The 17,805-nt window shown below is 41.2% G+C and overlaps 1 protein-coding gene across 1 annotated transcript; it reads left to right on the top strand.

Moving 5' to 3' along the window:
• The first annotated feature begins 7,078 nt into the window (after positions 1–7,078).
• LOC133662345 (gastrula zinc finger protein XlCGF8.2DB-like) lies at positions 7,079–14,818 on the top strand. Its single transcript, XM_062066274.1, has 2 exons — positions 7,079–7,544; positions 11,533–14,818. Exons 1-2 carry the CDS (start codon positions 7,349–7,351, stop codon positions 12,450–12,452), a joined length of 1,116 nt encoding a protein of 371 aa, XP_061922258.1. The 5' UTR covers positions 7,079–7,348; the 3' UTR covers positions 12,453–14,818.
• The last annotated feature ends 2,987 nt before the right edge of the window (positions 14,819–17,805 follow it).

Below are 17,805 nucleotides of genomic sequence, written 5' to 3'. Positions count from 1 at the left end.
CGTAGCTAAAGCGTTTCGCCGATGTATTGTCGTGGAGATAAAAGTCACTTTAAATGTCCATTTCGCGTTCTGGACTCTCATTTTCAAGAGGATATAGTATCCCAGGTGGTTTGAAATACAAATCCGTGATCCACAATAGAAAAAGGAGAGAGTGTGGAATCCAATGAGCCAGCTTGTACCTAAGTTACGGTCAGAGCGAAAAAAAATATGTATTTCACTGCATTCTAGTCCGTCACTCTAACGTTCCTCATCCACGAATCTTTCATCCTCGCTCAAATTAATGGCGTAATGGTCCGAATAGCTCTAGCTGCGTTGAAAACAATAGGAAAATATGAGGGAGTGAACAACTGACAACGTCACGCTACTTCCGGTAGGGGCAAGGTTTTTTTTTATCAGAGACCAAAAGTTGCGAACTTTATCGTCGTTGTTCTCTACTAAATCCTTTCAGCAAAAATATGGCAATATCGCAAAATGATCAAGTATGACACATAGAATGGATCTGCTATCCCCATTTGAATAAAAAAATGTCATTTCAGTAGGCCTTTAATTAATTTTTTTTCTTTTTACGTTTTTTTTTCTTTCCATGATGGCAAGTGAGGCGGGGCCTTCCCTGCCTCTAGTGACTGCACGCCACTGCCCAGAAGTATTACACACGTCCATTGTTCAACTCTGAGAAGAGCCAGGACGCGATAAGGAAAAGGAGTATCTGTCCTTCTCGCATTCCTAAAGTCAAGGTCACTCACAGTGCACTTGCGGACAACCTCAAAAGAGAACAAATGGAAAAACACTAGTATGACTATGAAAACAAAGAAGTAACTCTTAAATATGGATATATGTAATTATCCACTTCCGTCAATATACATATTGTATATGTATATACTAGGGATGTCCGATAATATCGGCCTGCCGATATTATCGGCCGATAAATGCGTTAAAATGTAATATCGGAAATTATCGGTATCTGTTTTTTTATTATCGTTATCGTTTTTGTTGTTTTGTTTTTTTTTGTTTTTTTTTATTAAATCAACATAAAAAACACAAGATACACTTACAATTAATGCACCAACCCCCAAAAAAACCCTCCTCATTCACACAAAAGGGTTGTTTCTTTCTGTTATCAATATTCTGCTTCCTACATTATACATCAATATATATCAATACAGTCTGCAAGGGATACAGTCCGTAAGCACACATGATTGTGCGTGCTGCCGCTCCACTAATAGTACTAACCTTTAACAGTTAATTTTACTCATTTTCATTAAATACTAGTTTTTATGTAACTGTTTTTATATTGTTGTACTTTCTTTTTTATTCAAGAAAATGTTTTTAATTTATTTATCTTATTTTATTTTATAATTTTTTTTTAAAAGTACCTTATCTTCACCATACCTGGTTGTCCAAATTAGACATAATAATGTGTTAATTCCACGACTGCATATATCGGTTGATATCGGTATCGGTTGATATCGGTATCGGTAATTAAAGAGTTGGACAATATCGGATATCGGCAAAAAGCCATTATCGGACATCCCTAGTATATACTGTATATATATACTGTATATATATGTGTGTGTGTGTGTGTGTGTGTGTGTGTGTGTGTGTGTGTGTGTGTGTGTGTGTGTGTGTGTGTGTGTGTGTGTGTGTGTGTGTGTGTGTGTGTGTGTGTGTGTGTGTGTGTGTGTGTGTGTGTGTGTGTGTGTGTGTGTGTGTGTGTGTGTGTGTGTGTGTGTGTGTGTGTGTGTGTGTGCGTGCGTGCGTGCGTGTGTGTGTGTGTGTGTGTGTGTGTGTGTGTGTGTGTGTGTGTGTGTATACTGTATATGTGTGTGTATTGTTAGATTCCGGTGGTAACCCACAACTTCTTCTCAGAACTTGCGAATCAGGTCCAGCTCTCCGTTCACAAGGTCCCGTCCTCTTGGCGCGGTCGGTCTTACCAGGCTGCTCCAATGACGAGGCTCCACTCAAGATGATCCCCATGCAGGCCCCACTATGGACTGGACTCTCACTATTATGTTAGATCCACTATGGACTGGACTCTCACACTATTATGTTAGATCCACTATGGACTGGACTCTCACTATTATGTTAGATCCACTATGGACTGGACTCACACTATTATGTTAGATCCACTATGGACTGGACTCTCACACTATTATGTTAGATCCACTATGGACTGGACTCTCACTATTATGTTAGATCCACTATGGACTGGACTCTCACACTATTATGTTAGATCCACTATGGACTGGACTCTCACACTATTATGTTAGATCCACTATGGACTGGACTCTCACTATTATGTTGGATCCACTATGGACTGGACTCTCACTACAATGTTAGATCCACTATGGACTGGACTCTCACACTATTATGTTAGATCCACTATGGACTGGACTCTCACTATTATGTTAGATCCACTATGGACTGGACTCTCACACTATTATGTTAGATCCACTATGGACTGGACTCTCACTACAATGTTAGATCCACTATGGACTGGACTCTCACACTATTATGTTAGATCCACTATGGACTGGACTCTCACTATTATGTTAGATCCACTATGGACTGGACTCTCACACTATTATGTTAGATCCACTATGGACTGGACTCTCACACTATTATGTTAGATCCACTATGGACTGGACTCTCACTATTATGTTAGATCCACTATGGACTGGACTCTCACACTATTATGTTAGATCCACTATGGACTGGACTCTCACTACAATGTTAGATCCACTATGGACTGGACTCTCACTATTATGTTAGATCCACTATGGACTGGACTCTCACACTATTATGTTAGATCCACTGTGGACTGGACTCTCACTACAATGTTAGATCCACTATGGACTGGACTCTCACACTATTATGTTAGATCCACTATGGACTGGACTCTCACTATTATGTTAGATCCACTATGGACTGGACTCTCACACTATTATGTTAGATCCACTATGGACTGGACTCTCACTACAATGTTAGATCCACTATGGACTGGACTCTCACTATTATGTTAGATCCACTATGGACTGGACTCTCACACTATTATGTTAGATCCACTATGGACTGGACTCTCACACTATTATGTTAGATCCACTATGGACTGGACTCTCACTATTATGTTAGATCCACTATGGACTGGACTCTCTCACTATTATGTTAGATCCACTATGGACTGGACTCTCACACTATTATGTTAGATCCACTATGGACTGGACTCTCACACTATTATGTTAGATCCACTATGGACTGGACTCTCACTATGGACTGGACTCTTAACTATTATGTTAGATCCACTATGGACTGGACTCTCACTATTATGTTAGATCCACTATGGACTGGACTCTCACACTATTATGTTAGATCCACTATGGACTGGACTCTCACACTATTATGTTAGATCCACTATGGACTGGACTCTCACTATTATGTTAGATCCACTATGGCCTGGACTCTCACACTATTATGTTAGATCCACTATGGACTGGACTCTCACACTACTATGTTAGATCCACTATGGCCTGGACTCTCACACTATTATGTTAGATCCATCCACTATGGACTGGACTCTCACACTATTATGTTAGATCCACTATGGACTGGACTCTCACTATTATGTTAGATCCACTATGGCCTGGACTCTCACACTATTATGTTAGATCCACTATGGACTGGACTCTCACACTATTATGTTAGATCCACTATGGACTGGACTCTCACACTATTATGTTAGATCCACTATGGACTGGACTCTCACTATTATGTTAGATCCACTATGGACTGGACTCTCACACTATTATGTTAGATCCACTATGGACTGGACTCTCACTATTATGTTAGATCCACTATGGACTGGACTCTCACACTATTATGTTAGATCCACTATGGACTGGACTCTCACACTATTATGTTAGATCCACTATGGACTGGACTCTCACACTATTATGTTAGATCCACTATGGACCGGACTCTCACTATTATGTTAGATCCACTATGGACTGGACTCTCACACTATTATGTTAGATCCACTATGGACTGGACTCTCACTATGGACTGGACTCTAACTATTATGTTAGATCCACTATGGACCGGACTCTCACTATTATGTTAGATCCGCTATGGACTGGACTCTCACACTATTATGGCTGCTGTGACGCGAGAAATGGGGCCGCCATCTTGAAGTGGTGATGAGGAGCCGGCGAGCAGCCTAAAATGACAGTTGACAGGTAGAAAACAAAGATGCTAAACTGACAGTTGATAGGTAGAAAAAAAATGTGTAGAAGCAGGGATTTGTTTCTCACTTGTCACCTGGGATAGTGGGTGTGGCTACGTGGGTGTGTGGGCGGAGTGTGTGTGGAGCTGAATGATTGCCGAATGAATAAAACCTGCACCTGCCCGTGAATTGTTTGGCTTGTATGGAGAGAGTGAGAGTGAGCACCAGGGTGCCGTTACTTCTGTTGACCGCAAGCCGTCTGCATGTAATGTAGCGATGGCTTGAGGAAGCGTTTCGACACATCGCAAAACTGTATTGATACTGTGTCGATACTGTGTCACTAAATACTGACATCTGCTGGACTAAACCAAGTCATTGTATTTCATTTAGGACTATTCCATATCTTCATTTAAATAAAAATATATATTTGTATATTTGGCTCATAGGACTCCTGAGGCAGCGGACAGGTGCCGACAGGCCAAGCGGTGTGCGGCTTCGGCGGTCGCGGAGGCAAAAACTCGGACATGGGAGGAGTTCGGGGAAGCCGTGGAAAACGACTTCCGGACGGCTTCGAAGCGATTCTGGACCACCATCCGCCGCCTCGGGAAGGGGAAGCAGTGCACTATCAACACCGTGTACGGTGAGGATGGTGTTCTGCTGACCTCAACTGCGGATGTTGTGGATCGGTGGAGGGAATACTTGGAAGACCTCCTCAATCCCACCAACACGTCTTCCTATGAGGAAGCAGTGCCTGGGGAATCTGTGGTGGGCTCTCCTATTTCTGGGGCTGAGGTTGCTGAGGTAGTTAAAAAGCTCCTCGGTGGCAAGGCCCCGGGGGTGGATGAGATCCGCCCGGAGTTCCTTAAGGCTCTGGATGCTGTGGGGATGTCTTGGTTGACAAGACTCTGCAGCATCGCGTGTACATCGGGGGCGGTACCTCTGGATTGGCAGACCGGGGTGGTGGTTCCTCTCTTTAAGAAGGGGAACCGGAGGGTGTGTTCTAACTATCGTGGGATCACACTCCTCAGCCTTCCCGGTAAGGTCTATTCGGGTGTGCTGGAGAGGAGGCTACGCCGGATAGTCGAACCTCGGATTCAGGAGGAACAGTGTGGTTTTCGTCCTGGTCGTGGAACTGTGGACCAGCTCTCTACTCTCGGCAGGGTCCTTGAGGGTGCATGGGAGTTTGCCCAACCAGTCTACATGTGCTTTGTAGACTTGGAGAAGGCATTCGACCGTGTACCTCGGGAAGTCCTGTCATGTTGCTTCTTCAATTTAAAAATAGCTGACCCTTTTTTTTCCACCTTCTCTGGGATTATAGTCCCAGTTTTGATCTCGGACGTCTGGTCACTTATAGCAGTGGTCCCCCAACCTTTTTGTAACTGCGGACCGGGGGGATTTTTTATTTATTTTGTGTCATAAAAAAATACATCATGTGTGCTTATGGACTGTATCCCTGCTGACTGTATTGATCTATATTGATATATAATGCCTGTATCGGTCCGTTGTGGTGAAGAAGGAGCTGAGCCGGAAGGCAAAGCGCTCAATTTACCGGTCGATCTACGTTCCCATCCTCACCTATGGTCATGAGCTTTGGGTCATGATTCGGGTGGTCAGGTTTCGTACACGTCCGACCGGTAGTAGGCCACGGGGAAGACCCAGGACACGTTGGGAAGACTATCTCTCCCGGCTGGCCTGAGAACGCCTCGGGATCCCCCGGGAGGAGCTGGACGAAGTGGCTGGGGAGAGGGAAGTCTGGGCTTCCCTGCTTAGGCTGCTGCCCCCACGACCCGACCTCGGATAAGCGGAAGAAGATGGATGGAGGATATATAATGTAGGAACCAGAAATAGTAATAACCCTTTTGTGTGACTGAGTGGGGGTGGGAGGTTTTTTGGGTTGGTGCATTAATTGTAAGTGTATCTTGTGTTTTTTATGTTGATTTAATTTTAAAAAATTAAATTAAATTAAGAAAAATATATATCTATTTTTTTCTTTTTTTTTTCTTGTGCGGCCCGATACCAATCGATCCACGGACCGTTACCGGGCCGCAGCCAGGTGGTTGGGGACCGCTGACTTTGATTGATTGATTGAGACTTTTATTAGTAGGTTGCACAGTGAAGTACATATTCCGTACAATTGACCACTAAATGGTAACACCCGAATAAGTTTTTCAACTTGTTTAAGTCGGGGTCCACTTAAATTGATTAATGATACAGATATATACTATCATATATACTATCATCATAATACAGTCATCACACAAGGTAATCACATTGAAATATTTACATTATTTACAATCAGGGGTGTGGAGGGGGGGGTAGGATATGGACAGCAAGTAGTGGACATAGAGAGAGAGAGAGAGAGAGAGAGAGAGAGAGAGAGAGAGAGAGAGAGAGAGAGAGAGAGAGAGAGAGAGAGAGAGAGAGAGAGAGAGAGAGAGAGAGAGAGAGAGAGATCAGAAGGCATAAGAAAAATTATCTGCATTTGATTGTTTACATTTGATTATTAGCAATCCGGGGAGGGTGTTAGTTTAGGGTTCAACTTTTATTGCGCTTTTGAAGGAGGATAGAGATGCCCTTTCTTTTATACTTATAGCATATAAGAATATTCTATTACTGTTAAGCAAACTATGAATAATAAAACATGTGTCCTTTATCATAGCTACACGTATGACAAAAAAGGGGGTGAAAATCAGTGGTATTCAGTGAGGTAAGATTAATTAAATGCGCTGACAGTTCATTGCTCCTGCCAAATGAATTGCACTGAGTGGAGCGGATCACCACTCCAAGATGGCGGCCCCGCGTCTCGTCAGCGCCAGTAAGATGTCTATGGTCCAGTCTACCGGAAATCAAAGACAAAGTAGTTCCCCCACACCGCGCATGCGCCAGCCGCCATCGTAGCCACACTATTCTCGAACAAGGTTCCAAAGCAAGTCTTGGGGGAAAAAGTTAGCAAAACGACGACATTGTCGCCGGATTTGTTCTCTTCTCGGGAAAATATTCCGCCAAAGCCAAGCTGAGACAAACTCGTCTTAGTGACTCGTCTGAGCTTCCCGGGCTAGCTTAGCTTGCTAGCTGCTATTAGAAAGCAGCACGTTGCTAAGTGTGAGTATAAAGTGTTGTGGTTGTGGGAAAATGTGTCAAGTACGAACGCTGAAAGTGTTGCTGAGCCAGCAACTAACTGCTGCTGTGGAAGAAATATTTGTAGTGTTAGAAAGAACCATAGCGGAATACGTGGAGGAACTTTCTAGAACAAAAGAGGAGAACGAGCGACAACGTCAACTACTGGACGCTTTTGCCAAGAAGCCTCAAGTTGTGTTGCACAGGACAGGTTTGTTTACTTCTTTGTTGTTACTTCTCACATGTTCGCTTATTTCAGCTGAAGGACGACGAGAATGGATTCTTTTGAGGAATCACTGGTCGCCAGCCTCCTGTAACACGACCACGTGACGTCTTTGCCACGTTTCTCTGTGCGAGAAAACTCTGCAAATGTTAGTTTTAAACTCTCTGCAAATGTTAGTTTTAAACTCTCTGCAAATGTTAGTTTTAAACTCTCTGCAAATGTTAGTTTTAAACTCTGCAAATGTTAGTTTTAAACTCTCTGCAAATGTTGGTTTTAAACTATTTGCAAAGGATAGTTTTAAACCATCTTCAAAGGTTAGTTTTTAAAGTTTGACGTATAAACTATCTGCAAAGGTTAGTATACAAAAATTTGCAAACTCTTGTCAGTTAAATAAAAGTTGATCCTATCCTAGTTTTAAAATATCTGCAAAGGTTGTACGCAGTCAGCTGGACTCTTGTTTATCATTGAAGACTATTCAAAAAACATTTTAGTCATATGACCTGATGACGTTTATTAGTTTAGTTTATCAATTTATTTTAAAGCGCAAGCTAGCTCTCCAATCAGCTAAACAGACTCAATAACTCCACGGGGACGTTTTGGTGAATTTACTGAGGAATTTGTGAAACTGAAAAAATACAAAAATAATGTATTTTAATAATACTAACAAAGACACTCGTAAACCTGGTAGCATATTAGCTAACGCTAACGACACTAGCTGGATTACATTATCATAGCAGGTACAAATATGCATGAAAACACTCCTACAGACATCACACATGGGACGCTTTAGTAAGTAAAAATTGTTTTAGTTATATTGTAAAACCTACAAACGTTGCTTGGAGTGATGAATGAAGAATCCATACGAGCAGAAACGCTATGGACACCTGGGTGTAACGGTACGCAAACATTTTGGTTCAGTACGTACCTCGGTTTAGAGGTCACGGTTCGGTTCATTTACGGTACAGTAAGAAAACAACAAAATCTAAATGTTTTGGTTATTTATTTACCAAATGTGTAAACAATGGCATAACATACATATACACACACACACACACACACACACAACAATAACATACATATACACATCGGGTCCATTGCCAGGGTTCATGTGGTCAACATATATCAAATAAAAACTAAATAAGATAAGGCTCAGAATGGTTTCTTAACAAAACCTTTCTACATATAAAGTGCTTTTTTTGATTGATTTGATTGAGACTTTTATTAGTAGATTGCACAGTACAGTACATATTTATTAGTAGATTGCACAGTACAGTACATATTTATTAGTAGATTGCACAGTACACTACATATTCCCTACAATTGACCACTAAATGGTAACACCACAATAAGTTTTTCAACTTTTTTAAGTCGGGGTCCACGTTAATCAACACTAAACTGCCTCAAGTTGTTGCTCAGATTAAATAAAATGACAAAACTTTTCTTCTACATATAAAAAGTGCAACATTAAACAGTTTCAAGTCAACTCAGCCTCAGATTAACTTTTCTCCCCCCCCCCCCCCCCCCCACCCCCCCAGCCTGGCTAACTTGGCAGTAAGAGGATATATGGGCTCATTGTTCTTCCACCATAGAAGTGGCTCAAAATCTAGTTTTTAATGCAATATGGTCTTAAATCTGCTGCTATAAAAACATTTGTTATTGTTTTAGCCCTGCCTGACTCGCCGAGGAGAGGCTGCTTGAATGCGGCGGTGACGCTTCAAATGGGTTAGCATTAGGGATGTCCGATAATGGCTTTTTGCCGATATTCCGATATTGACCAAACCCTTAATTACAGATACCGATATCAACCGATACCAATATATACAGTCGTGGAATTAACACATCATTATGCTTAATTCGGACAACCAGGTATGGTGAAGATAAGGTCCTTTTTAAAAAATAAAATAAGGTAAATAAATTAAAAACATGTTCTTGAATAAAAAAGAAAGTAAAACAATATAAAAAACAGTTACATAGAAACTAGTAATGAATGAAAATGAGTAAAATAACTGTTAAAGGTTAGTACTATTAGTGGACCAGCAGCACTCACAATCATGTGTGCTTACGGACTGTATCCCTTGCAGACTGTATTCATATATCAGTGTTTCCCATAAACTGCCAAGATACCTGAGGCGGTGGGGGCGTGGCTATGGGCGTGTTCACCATGACATCATCGAGTAATTGCATAATTTACTACAATGATAAGATATTCTCTAAAAAGGCTCAAAAAATGTATACTTACTAATTACTAATAACAGTTTTGTTTTAAACGTCCATCCATCCATCCATTTTACAATATAATTACAACACTTTATGTACATATTTATATACATATTTGAACAATAAGTTATTCACTGAAATATATTTATTAATTGTGGTTCTTACAAAAAATATATCCTATAAAAATATAAAAGCTAAAATGTCTCTTAAAGCTCTGCCCCTTTAATTAGTGCATACTAAATAATTTAACTTTAGCCTACTACTACAACCATATTATTTACCAGCAACATAAAGTGAAACAGAGGCAGAGGTGTCCTGCCACAGTCAGTAACAAATAAACAGAAAACAGTAGTGGTGGTAGATAGACACAGAGCTTCATCAAACATCTGATCCACTGAACAAAGAGCTCCAAAAATCTTGATCCTACACTTCTCTTTTGTAAAGTAAATCTGAACAGCCGATACGGGCATCTACATCAACTATATGATTTGCCTGAGAAGCTGGACAGGACACAAAAAATAAAACATTTTGTGGCGGCCTTAATTCTTTCGTGGCGGGCCGCCACAAATAAATGAATGTGTGAGAAACACTGTATATATTGATATATAATGTAGGAAGCAGAATATTAATAACAGAAAGAAACAACCCTTTTGTGTGAATGAGTGTAAATGGGAGAGGGAGGTTTTTTGGGTTGGTGCACTAATTGTAAGTGTATCTTGTGTTTTTTATGTTGATTTAATTAAAAAAACGATACCGATAATAAAAAAAGCGATACCGATAATTTCCGATATTACATTTTAACGCATATATCGGCCGATAATATCGGCAGGCCGATATTATCGGACATCTCTGGAAAAAAAAAAATATATATATAGCTAGAATTCACTGAAAGTCAAGTATTTCATATATATATATATATATATGTATATATATATGTATATATATATATATATATATATATATATATATATATATATATATATATATATATATATATATATATATATACCGTAATTTCCGGACTATAAGCCGCACCTGACTATAAGCCGCACCAGCTAAATTTAGGGGAAAATACAGATTGCTCCATATATAAGCCGCACCCGACTATAAGCCGCAGGGTTTTGATGTGTAATTAGCGTAGTATATAGGGGTTCCTGCTACCACGGAGGGGATTGTCGGGACAGAGATGACTGTTTGGGAACGCAAAGCGTCCCATTTATTAACAATAAATCTTTCAATCATTCAATCAAACTTTCACATCTTTGACATGGCGAACAGCATTCGTGCAGAGTACAAATAATACAACGGTGCAAAGTAATACAAAGTGCTCGCCTGTACGTTATCAAAATAACCAGCCTACCGGTATATGAAAAGTCAGTCTTTAATCATTGTGTCATCGTCTTCCTCCTGCGTACTAAAACCACCCAAATCCTCTTCGTCGGTGTCGGAGAAGAACAGGCCGTATATAAGCCGCACCCTTGTATAAGCCGCAGGGACCAGAACGAGGGGAAAAAGTAGCGGCTTATAGTCCAGAAATTACGGTATATATGAAATATATATGAAATACTTGAGTTGGTGAATTCTAGCTGTAAATAACCACGCCCCCCGCCCCCAAACAACCCACCCCCCACCCCCCCACCTCCCGATATTGGAGGTCTCAAGGTTGGCAAGTATGATACAAATACATGTACCGTTACACCCCTAGTATTCATACTTGGAGCCACCATAAGACTTCATGTTCTTATCTTGTGTCCTTCAGATCGCCGTAAAGAACACCTCCCCCCCTCTGAGCTGCCGAAGGAGCAGGAGGAGCCAGAGCCCCCTCACATCGATGACGTGGTGAAACAGAAGGTGAGGACCGAAGCTGACGGAGAGCAAATAGAAAACCTCCTACCTCCACTATCAGACTGTGACAACATGACGTCAGACTCTTCTGACGCCGATGAAGACTCCAAAGCTGAAGCGACGTGTCAACCTGACGACGCGCGCTTGACGTGCTCTCACTGTGGTGAAACCCTCCGAAGCCAGCTTCTCCTGGAGGAACACACGAAGCGTCACATGGCCGACAAGTCCGTGCAGTGCACCGAGGAGGAGAACCTCTTCAAACAGGAGGTCCAGACGGAAGCTAATGGAGAGCAAATAGAAAACCTCCTACCTCCGCTGTCAGATTGTGACGGCATGTCGTCCAACATTTCAAGTTCCGACTCTGACGATGAAGACCCCGCAGCCGACGCCGAGGGCCCCGCTGACAACACACCCTTAGTGTGCGCTCACTCCGGCAAAGCCTTCAAGAGCAAGAGTCTCCTGAACGAGCACATGAAGTGTCACAAGGCGGTCAAAACCGTCAAATGCACCGTCTGCGGGAAACGCTTGGGTCAGGGCCACTTTGCCCGACACCTCAGGCTGCACACGGGAGAGAAACCGTACGAATGCCCCGTCTGCGGCAAGAGGTTCGCGCGGGGGGACGGCATGAGTAAGCACATGAAGCAACACGCCAAAGGGAAGCCGTATCGCTGCGCGGTCTGCAGCGCCGAGTTTTCTAATCGCAGCGGGCTGATTCGCCACAAGCAGAAGCACAAGGACATGAAACTGTTCTTCTGCTCCGTGTGCAAGACGTCCTTTCCCGACCGCACCAGCTTGATCGAACACACCAGAAGGCACGTTCACGAGGGTCTTTAGGGACGACAAGTCCAGTACTTTTGAAGTCCGTGTCGTACACACAGTCCACATTTTGTTGTTTGAAGAACATCAACTCTTGACTCATCCGAAAACGATACTCTGTTTACATGTCGTGACTTGAACATCAACCGAGTGTGAGTGATGTTGTTATTGCGAGGGCTAACGCAGACGGACTATTTATAGCAGCGCCGCTTTCCACATCAACTGGTGAGCTGCTTCCTTGCTCGTAGATCACAAACCATGCCTCTCACCTGGATAGTAGAAGGCTGAGGACGCATTCCGACAAGTTTGTACACTTTGACAGCCGATTTAGACCCAGGAAAAGGCAACGACGACACAATAAGACGCTCGGTTCCGCCCTCCTTTTGCGAGGATTATGAGTCATTCCTCATCCAAACGGGAGCATAACAAGATTCTGTATCCTAACCACCGCAGACCTCGTACAGTCAGCGATGTTTTACCGTAGTTTTCGGAGTATAAGTCGCTCCTGAGTATAAGTCGCACCGGCCGAAAATGCATAAGAAAGAAGGGAAAAAACATCTAAATCCCATGAAATCTTATACGTCTAGTCTCTTACGTGAATGAGATAAATAGTATTATTTGATATTTTACGCTAATGTGTTCATAATTTCACGCATAAGTCGCTCCTGAGTATAAGTCGCACCCCCGGCCAAACAATGAAAAAAAACTGCGACTTATAGTCCGAAAAATACGGTATGAGTGATGTTGTTATTGCGAGGGCTGACGCAGACGGACTATTTATAGCAGCGCCGCTTTCCACATCAACTGGTGAGCTGCTTCCTTGCTCGTAGATCACAAACCATGCCTCTCACCTGGATAGTCGAAGGCTGAGGACGCATTCCGACAAGTTTGTACACTTTGACAGCCGATTTAGACCCAGGAAAAGGCAACGACGACACAATAAGACGCTCGGTTCCGCCCTCCTTTTGCGAGGATTATGAGTCATTCCTCATCCAAACGGGAGTATAACAAGATTCTGTATCCTAACCACGGCAGACCTCGTACAGTCAGCGATGTTTTACCGTGGTTTTCGGAGTATAAGTCGCTCCGGAGTATAAGTCGCACCGGCCGAAAATGCATAATAAAGAAGGGAAAAAACATCTAAATCCCATGAAATCTTATACGTCTAGTCTCTTACGTGAATGACATCAATAATATTATTTGATATTTTACGCTAATGTGTTCATAATTTCACCCATAAGTCGCTCCTGAGTATAAGTCGCACCCCCGGCCAAACTATGAAAAAAAACTGCCACTTATAGTCCGAAAAATACGGTATGAGTGATGTTGTTATTGTGAGGGCTGACGCAGACGGACTATTTATAGCAGCGCCGCTTTCCACATCAACTGGTGAGCTGCTTCCTTGCTCGTAGATCACAAACCATGCCTCTCACCTGGATAGTAGAAGGCTGAGGACGCATTCCGACAAGTTTGTACACTTTGACAGCCGATTTAGACCCAGGAAAAGGCAACGACGACACAATAAGACGCTCGGTTCCGCCCTCCTTTTGCGAGGATTATGAGTCATTCCTCATCCAAACGGGAGTACAACAAGATTCTGTATCCTAACCACGGCAGACCTCGTACAGTCAGCGATGTTTTACTGTAGTTTTCGGAGTATAAGTCGCTCCGGAGTATAAGTCGCACCGGCCGAAAAGGCATAATAAAGAAGGGAAAAAACATCTAAATCCCATGAAATCTTATACGTCTAGTCTCTTACGTGAATGACATCAATAATATTATTTGATATTTTACGCTAATGTGTTCATCATTTCACACATAAGTCGCTCCTGAGTATAAGTCGCACCCCCGGCCAAACTATGAAACAAAACTGCCACTTATAGTCGGTAAAATACGGTCGGTAAACATGACATGTTACAAATGTGCCTGTTACTTCAGTACATATATACTTACCGTAGTGTGTATAAAACCTTAATGGAGATGTTTGGATGTTTGTTGGGGCTTTTATAAGCGGAGACAACCTTCTGATTGCATTTATTTAATATTTAAAATGTTCCAGCACAAACAAAAGTGTTTATGTCTACCTGATGATTGTGAACGGTATACAAAGTTCCTCAAAAAAGTGTACTTCCCCTTTAAGGTTGTTTGGATAAAAAAAAGGAAGTTCTGATTCCAGTTTGTCGGGCAGCTCGTCTCACCTCATTTTGTTTGGATTTCAATTTGTCTTGTATTTACTTATAGTATTCAGTTATAGTATTGTTGCACATCTTACTGGAGCCCTGTTGACTATGTGCCTTCAAGTGTAACAAATAAATGTTACGTTGTGAAAACTTGTTTTTTTTAAAGTGTAATGTCTACTAATTAAAGATTACCTTTTCGGTTGATCTCCTGTTTTTAAATGCTGTCATTAGTTTTGCATTTTGAAAATTCAGAGTTCAAGCGCAAAGACTGATAAACGCCGATTTACCACTGATGTGTATTTCTGGTCTTGTGGGCAGAAGGGCGACACGGCAGTGCGGCCGGATCAAAAGAGACGTCTGAGACGCTTTGCTGAACCAAACGTTTCTTTATTACAAGCGAGTGTCATTACACAGGACTGCAGTACCTGGAGGAGGTCAAAAAAGGAGGCACTCCTAACTTGTGTCAAGTTAGTTGAAACCCTCTATCACAGTGGTCCCCAACCACCGGTCCGCGGACCGATTGGTACCGGGCCATACAAGAATTTAAAACAATTTTTTTTTTTTTTTTTTTTTATGAAATCAACATAAAAAACACAATATATACATTCTATATCAATATATATCAATACAGCCTGCAGGGATACAGTCCGTAAGCACACATGATTGTATTTATTTATGTAAAAAAAACCAAAAAAACTTTTTTTTTTTTTTTAATGAAATCATTATTTTTTTTAATTTTTTTTTAATGAAATCAACATAAAAAACACAATATATACATTCTATATCAATATAGATCAATACAGCCTGCAGGGATACAGTCCGTAAGCACACATGATTGTATTTATTTATGTAAAAAAAATATTTTTTATTTATTTTATTTATTTTATGAAATCAACATAAAAAACACAATATATACTTTCTATATCAATATAGATCAATACAGCCTGCAGGGATGCAGTCCGTAAGCACACATGATTGTATTTATTTATGTAAAAAAAAAAACTTTTTTTTTTTTTTTTCTAATGAAATCAACATAAAATTTTTTTTTTTTTTTTTTAATGAAATCAACATAAAAAACACAATATATACATTCTATATCAATATAGATCAATACAGCCTGCAGGGATACAGTCCGTAAGCACACATGATTGTATTTATTTATGTAAAAAAAATATATATATATTAAAAAAAAAATTGTTTTTATGAAATCAACATAAAAAACACAATATATACATTCTATATCAATATAGAACAATACAGCCTGCAGGGATACAGTCCGTAAGCACACATGATTGTGTTTATTTATGTAAAAAAAAAAAAAAAAAACTTTTTTTTTTTTTAATGAAATCATAATTTTTATTTTTTATTTTTATTTTTTTAAATGAAATCAACATAAAAACACAATATATACATTCTATATCAATATAGATCAATACAGCCTGCAGGGATACAGTCCGTAAGCACACATGATTGTATTGTCCGTGGGACAAATTTTCAAGCTTTGACCGGTCCGCAGCTACAAAAAGGTTGGGGACCACTGCTCTATCACACCCGCCTATGCCCGGCATAACCGAATGGCCTAGATATATAATCAGATATATACCCCAGAGTGTAATCAAGATTGTAATCACAACATATTTAATCAAGTGTGTTAAACTTGTATTATTACACGTTCTTATTTGTATTATCCCAGTATGATAAAATAAAGTACTTAAGACTGTAAGGATGAGATGTGAAGGAATAACCTGTAATGACCCTAGCCAATTACGTGACTAGAGACACGTTATTGCCAGAAAGCACGGATGTCAGTAGAAACTAGAACTAACAGGCCAGCAAAAACAGGAAGTTGGGGAAGATTCTGGAAAGTACCAGAATGTTCCAAACAGCACGTGATGGCACGTATACTGTATCTATCCAATGAAATGTTAGTACAATGTGATGAGCTGTACTCCAAGACCAAAAAAGGAGTTGTTTGTCTTAGAAATGTACCGGCCCACTTTGAAGGGTATAAAAGGGTGCAGAATTTGCTATTATACGGGATTCGTGCTTGGACAAGCCATTGGATGGAAGACAGAGAGGACTCCTGACTGCTTGGACAAGAACTTTTCCAAATCTCCAAGAACTATCTCCATCCTATCTTGTCGATTGTATTGTACCATATGTCCCGGCAAGAAATCTGCCTTCAAAGAACTCCGGCTTATTAGTGATTCCCAGAGCCCAAAAAGTCTGCGGGCTATAGAGCGTTTTCTATTGGGGCTCCAGTACTCTGGAATGCCCTCCCGGTAAAAGTTAGAGATGCTACCTCAGTAGAAGCATTTAAGTCCCATCTTAAAACTCATTTGTATACTGTAGTCTTTAAATAGACTCCCTTTTTAGACCAGTTGATCTGCCGTTTCTTTTCTTTTCTCCTCTGCCCCCCTCTCCCTTGTGGAGAGAGGGGGGCGGACACACAGGTCCGGTGGCCATGGATGAAGTGCTGGCTGTCCAGAGTCGGGACCCGGGGTGGACTGCTCGCCTGTGCATCGGTTGGGGACATCTCTGAGCTGCTGACCCGTCTCCGCTCGGGATGGTCTCCTGCTGGCCCCACTACGGACTGGACTCTCACTATTATGTTAGATCCACTATGGACTGGACTCTCACTATTATGTTAGATCCACTGTGGACTGAACTCTCACACTATTATGTTAGATCCACTATTGACTGGACTCTCATTATTATGTTAGATCCACTATGGACTGGACTCTCACACTATTATGTTAGATCCACTGTGGACTGAACTCTCACACTATTATGTTAGATCCACTATGGGCTGGACTCTCACACTATTATGTTAGATCCACTATGGACTGGACTCTCACTATTATGTTAGATCCACTATGGACTGGACTCTCACACTATTACGTTAGATCCACTGTGGACTGAACTCTCACACTATTATGTTAGATCCACTATGGACTGGACTCTCATTATTATGTTAGATCCACTATGGACTGGACTCTCACACTATTATGTTAGATCCACTATGGACTGGACTCTCACAATATTATGTTAGATCCGCTGTGGACTGAACTCTCACACTATTATGTTAGATCCACTATGGACTGGACTCTCACACTATTATGTTAGATCCACTATGGACTGGACTCTCACTATTATGTTAGATCCACTATGGACTGGACTGTCACTATTAT

The sequence above is a fragment of the Entelurus aequoreus genome, linkage group LG02 (genome assembly GCF_033978785.1).
Source record: "Entelurus aequoreus isolate RoL-2023_Sb linkage group LG02, RoL_Eaeq_v1.1, whole genome shotgun sequence".
NCBI lineage: Eukaryota > Metazoa > Chordata > Actinopteri > Syngnathiformes > Syngnathidae > Entelurus > Entelurus aequoreus.
The sequence above is the reverse complement of the archived record's forward strand: the minus strand, read 5'-3'. Positions and strand labels throughout refer to the sequence as shown.

Bases quoted from the DNA above. Each gene is read 5' to 3' on its own strand.
- LOC133662345 (XM_062066274.1), top strand. From the start codon at position 7,349: ATGTGTCAAGTACGAACGCTGAAAGTGTTGCTGAGCCAGCAACTAACT. The intron at 7,545-11,532 runs GTTTGTTTACTT...TGTGTCCTTCAG, and splicing joins AGTTGTGTTGCACAGGACAG to ATCGCCGTAAAGAACACCTC.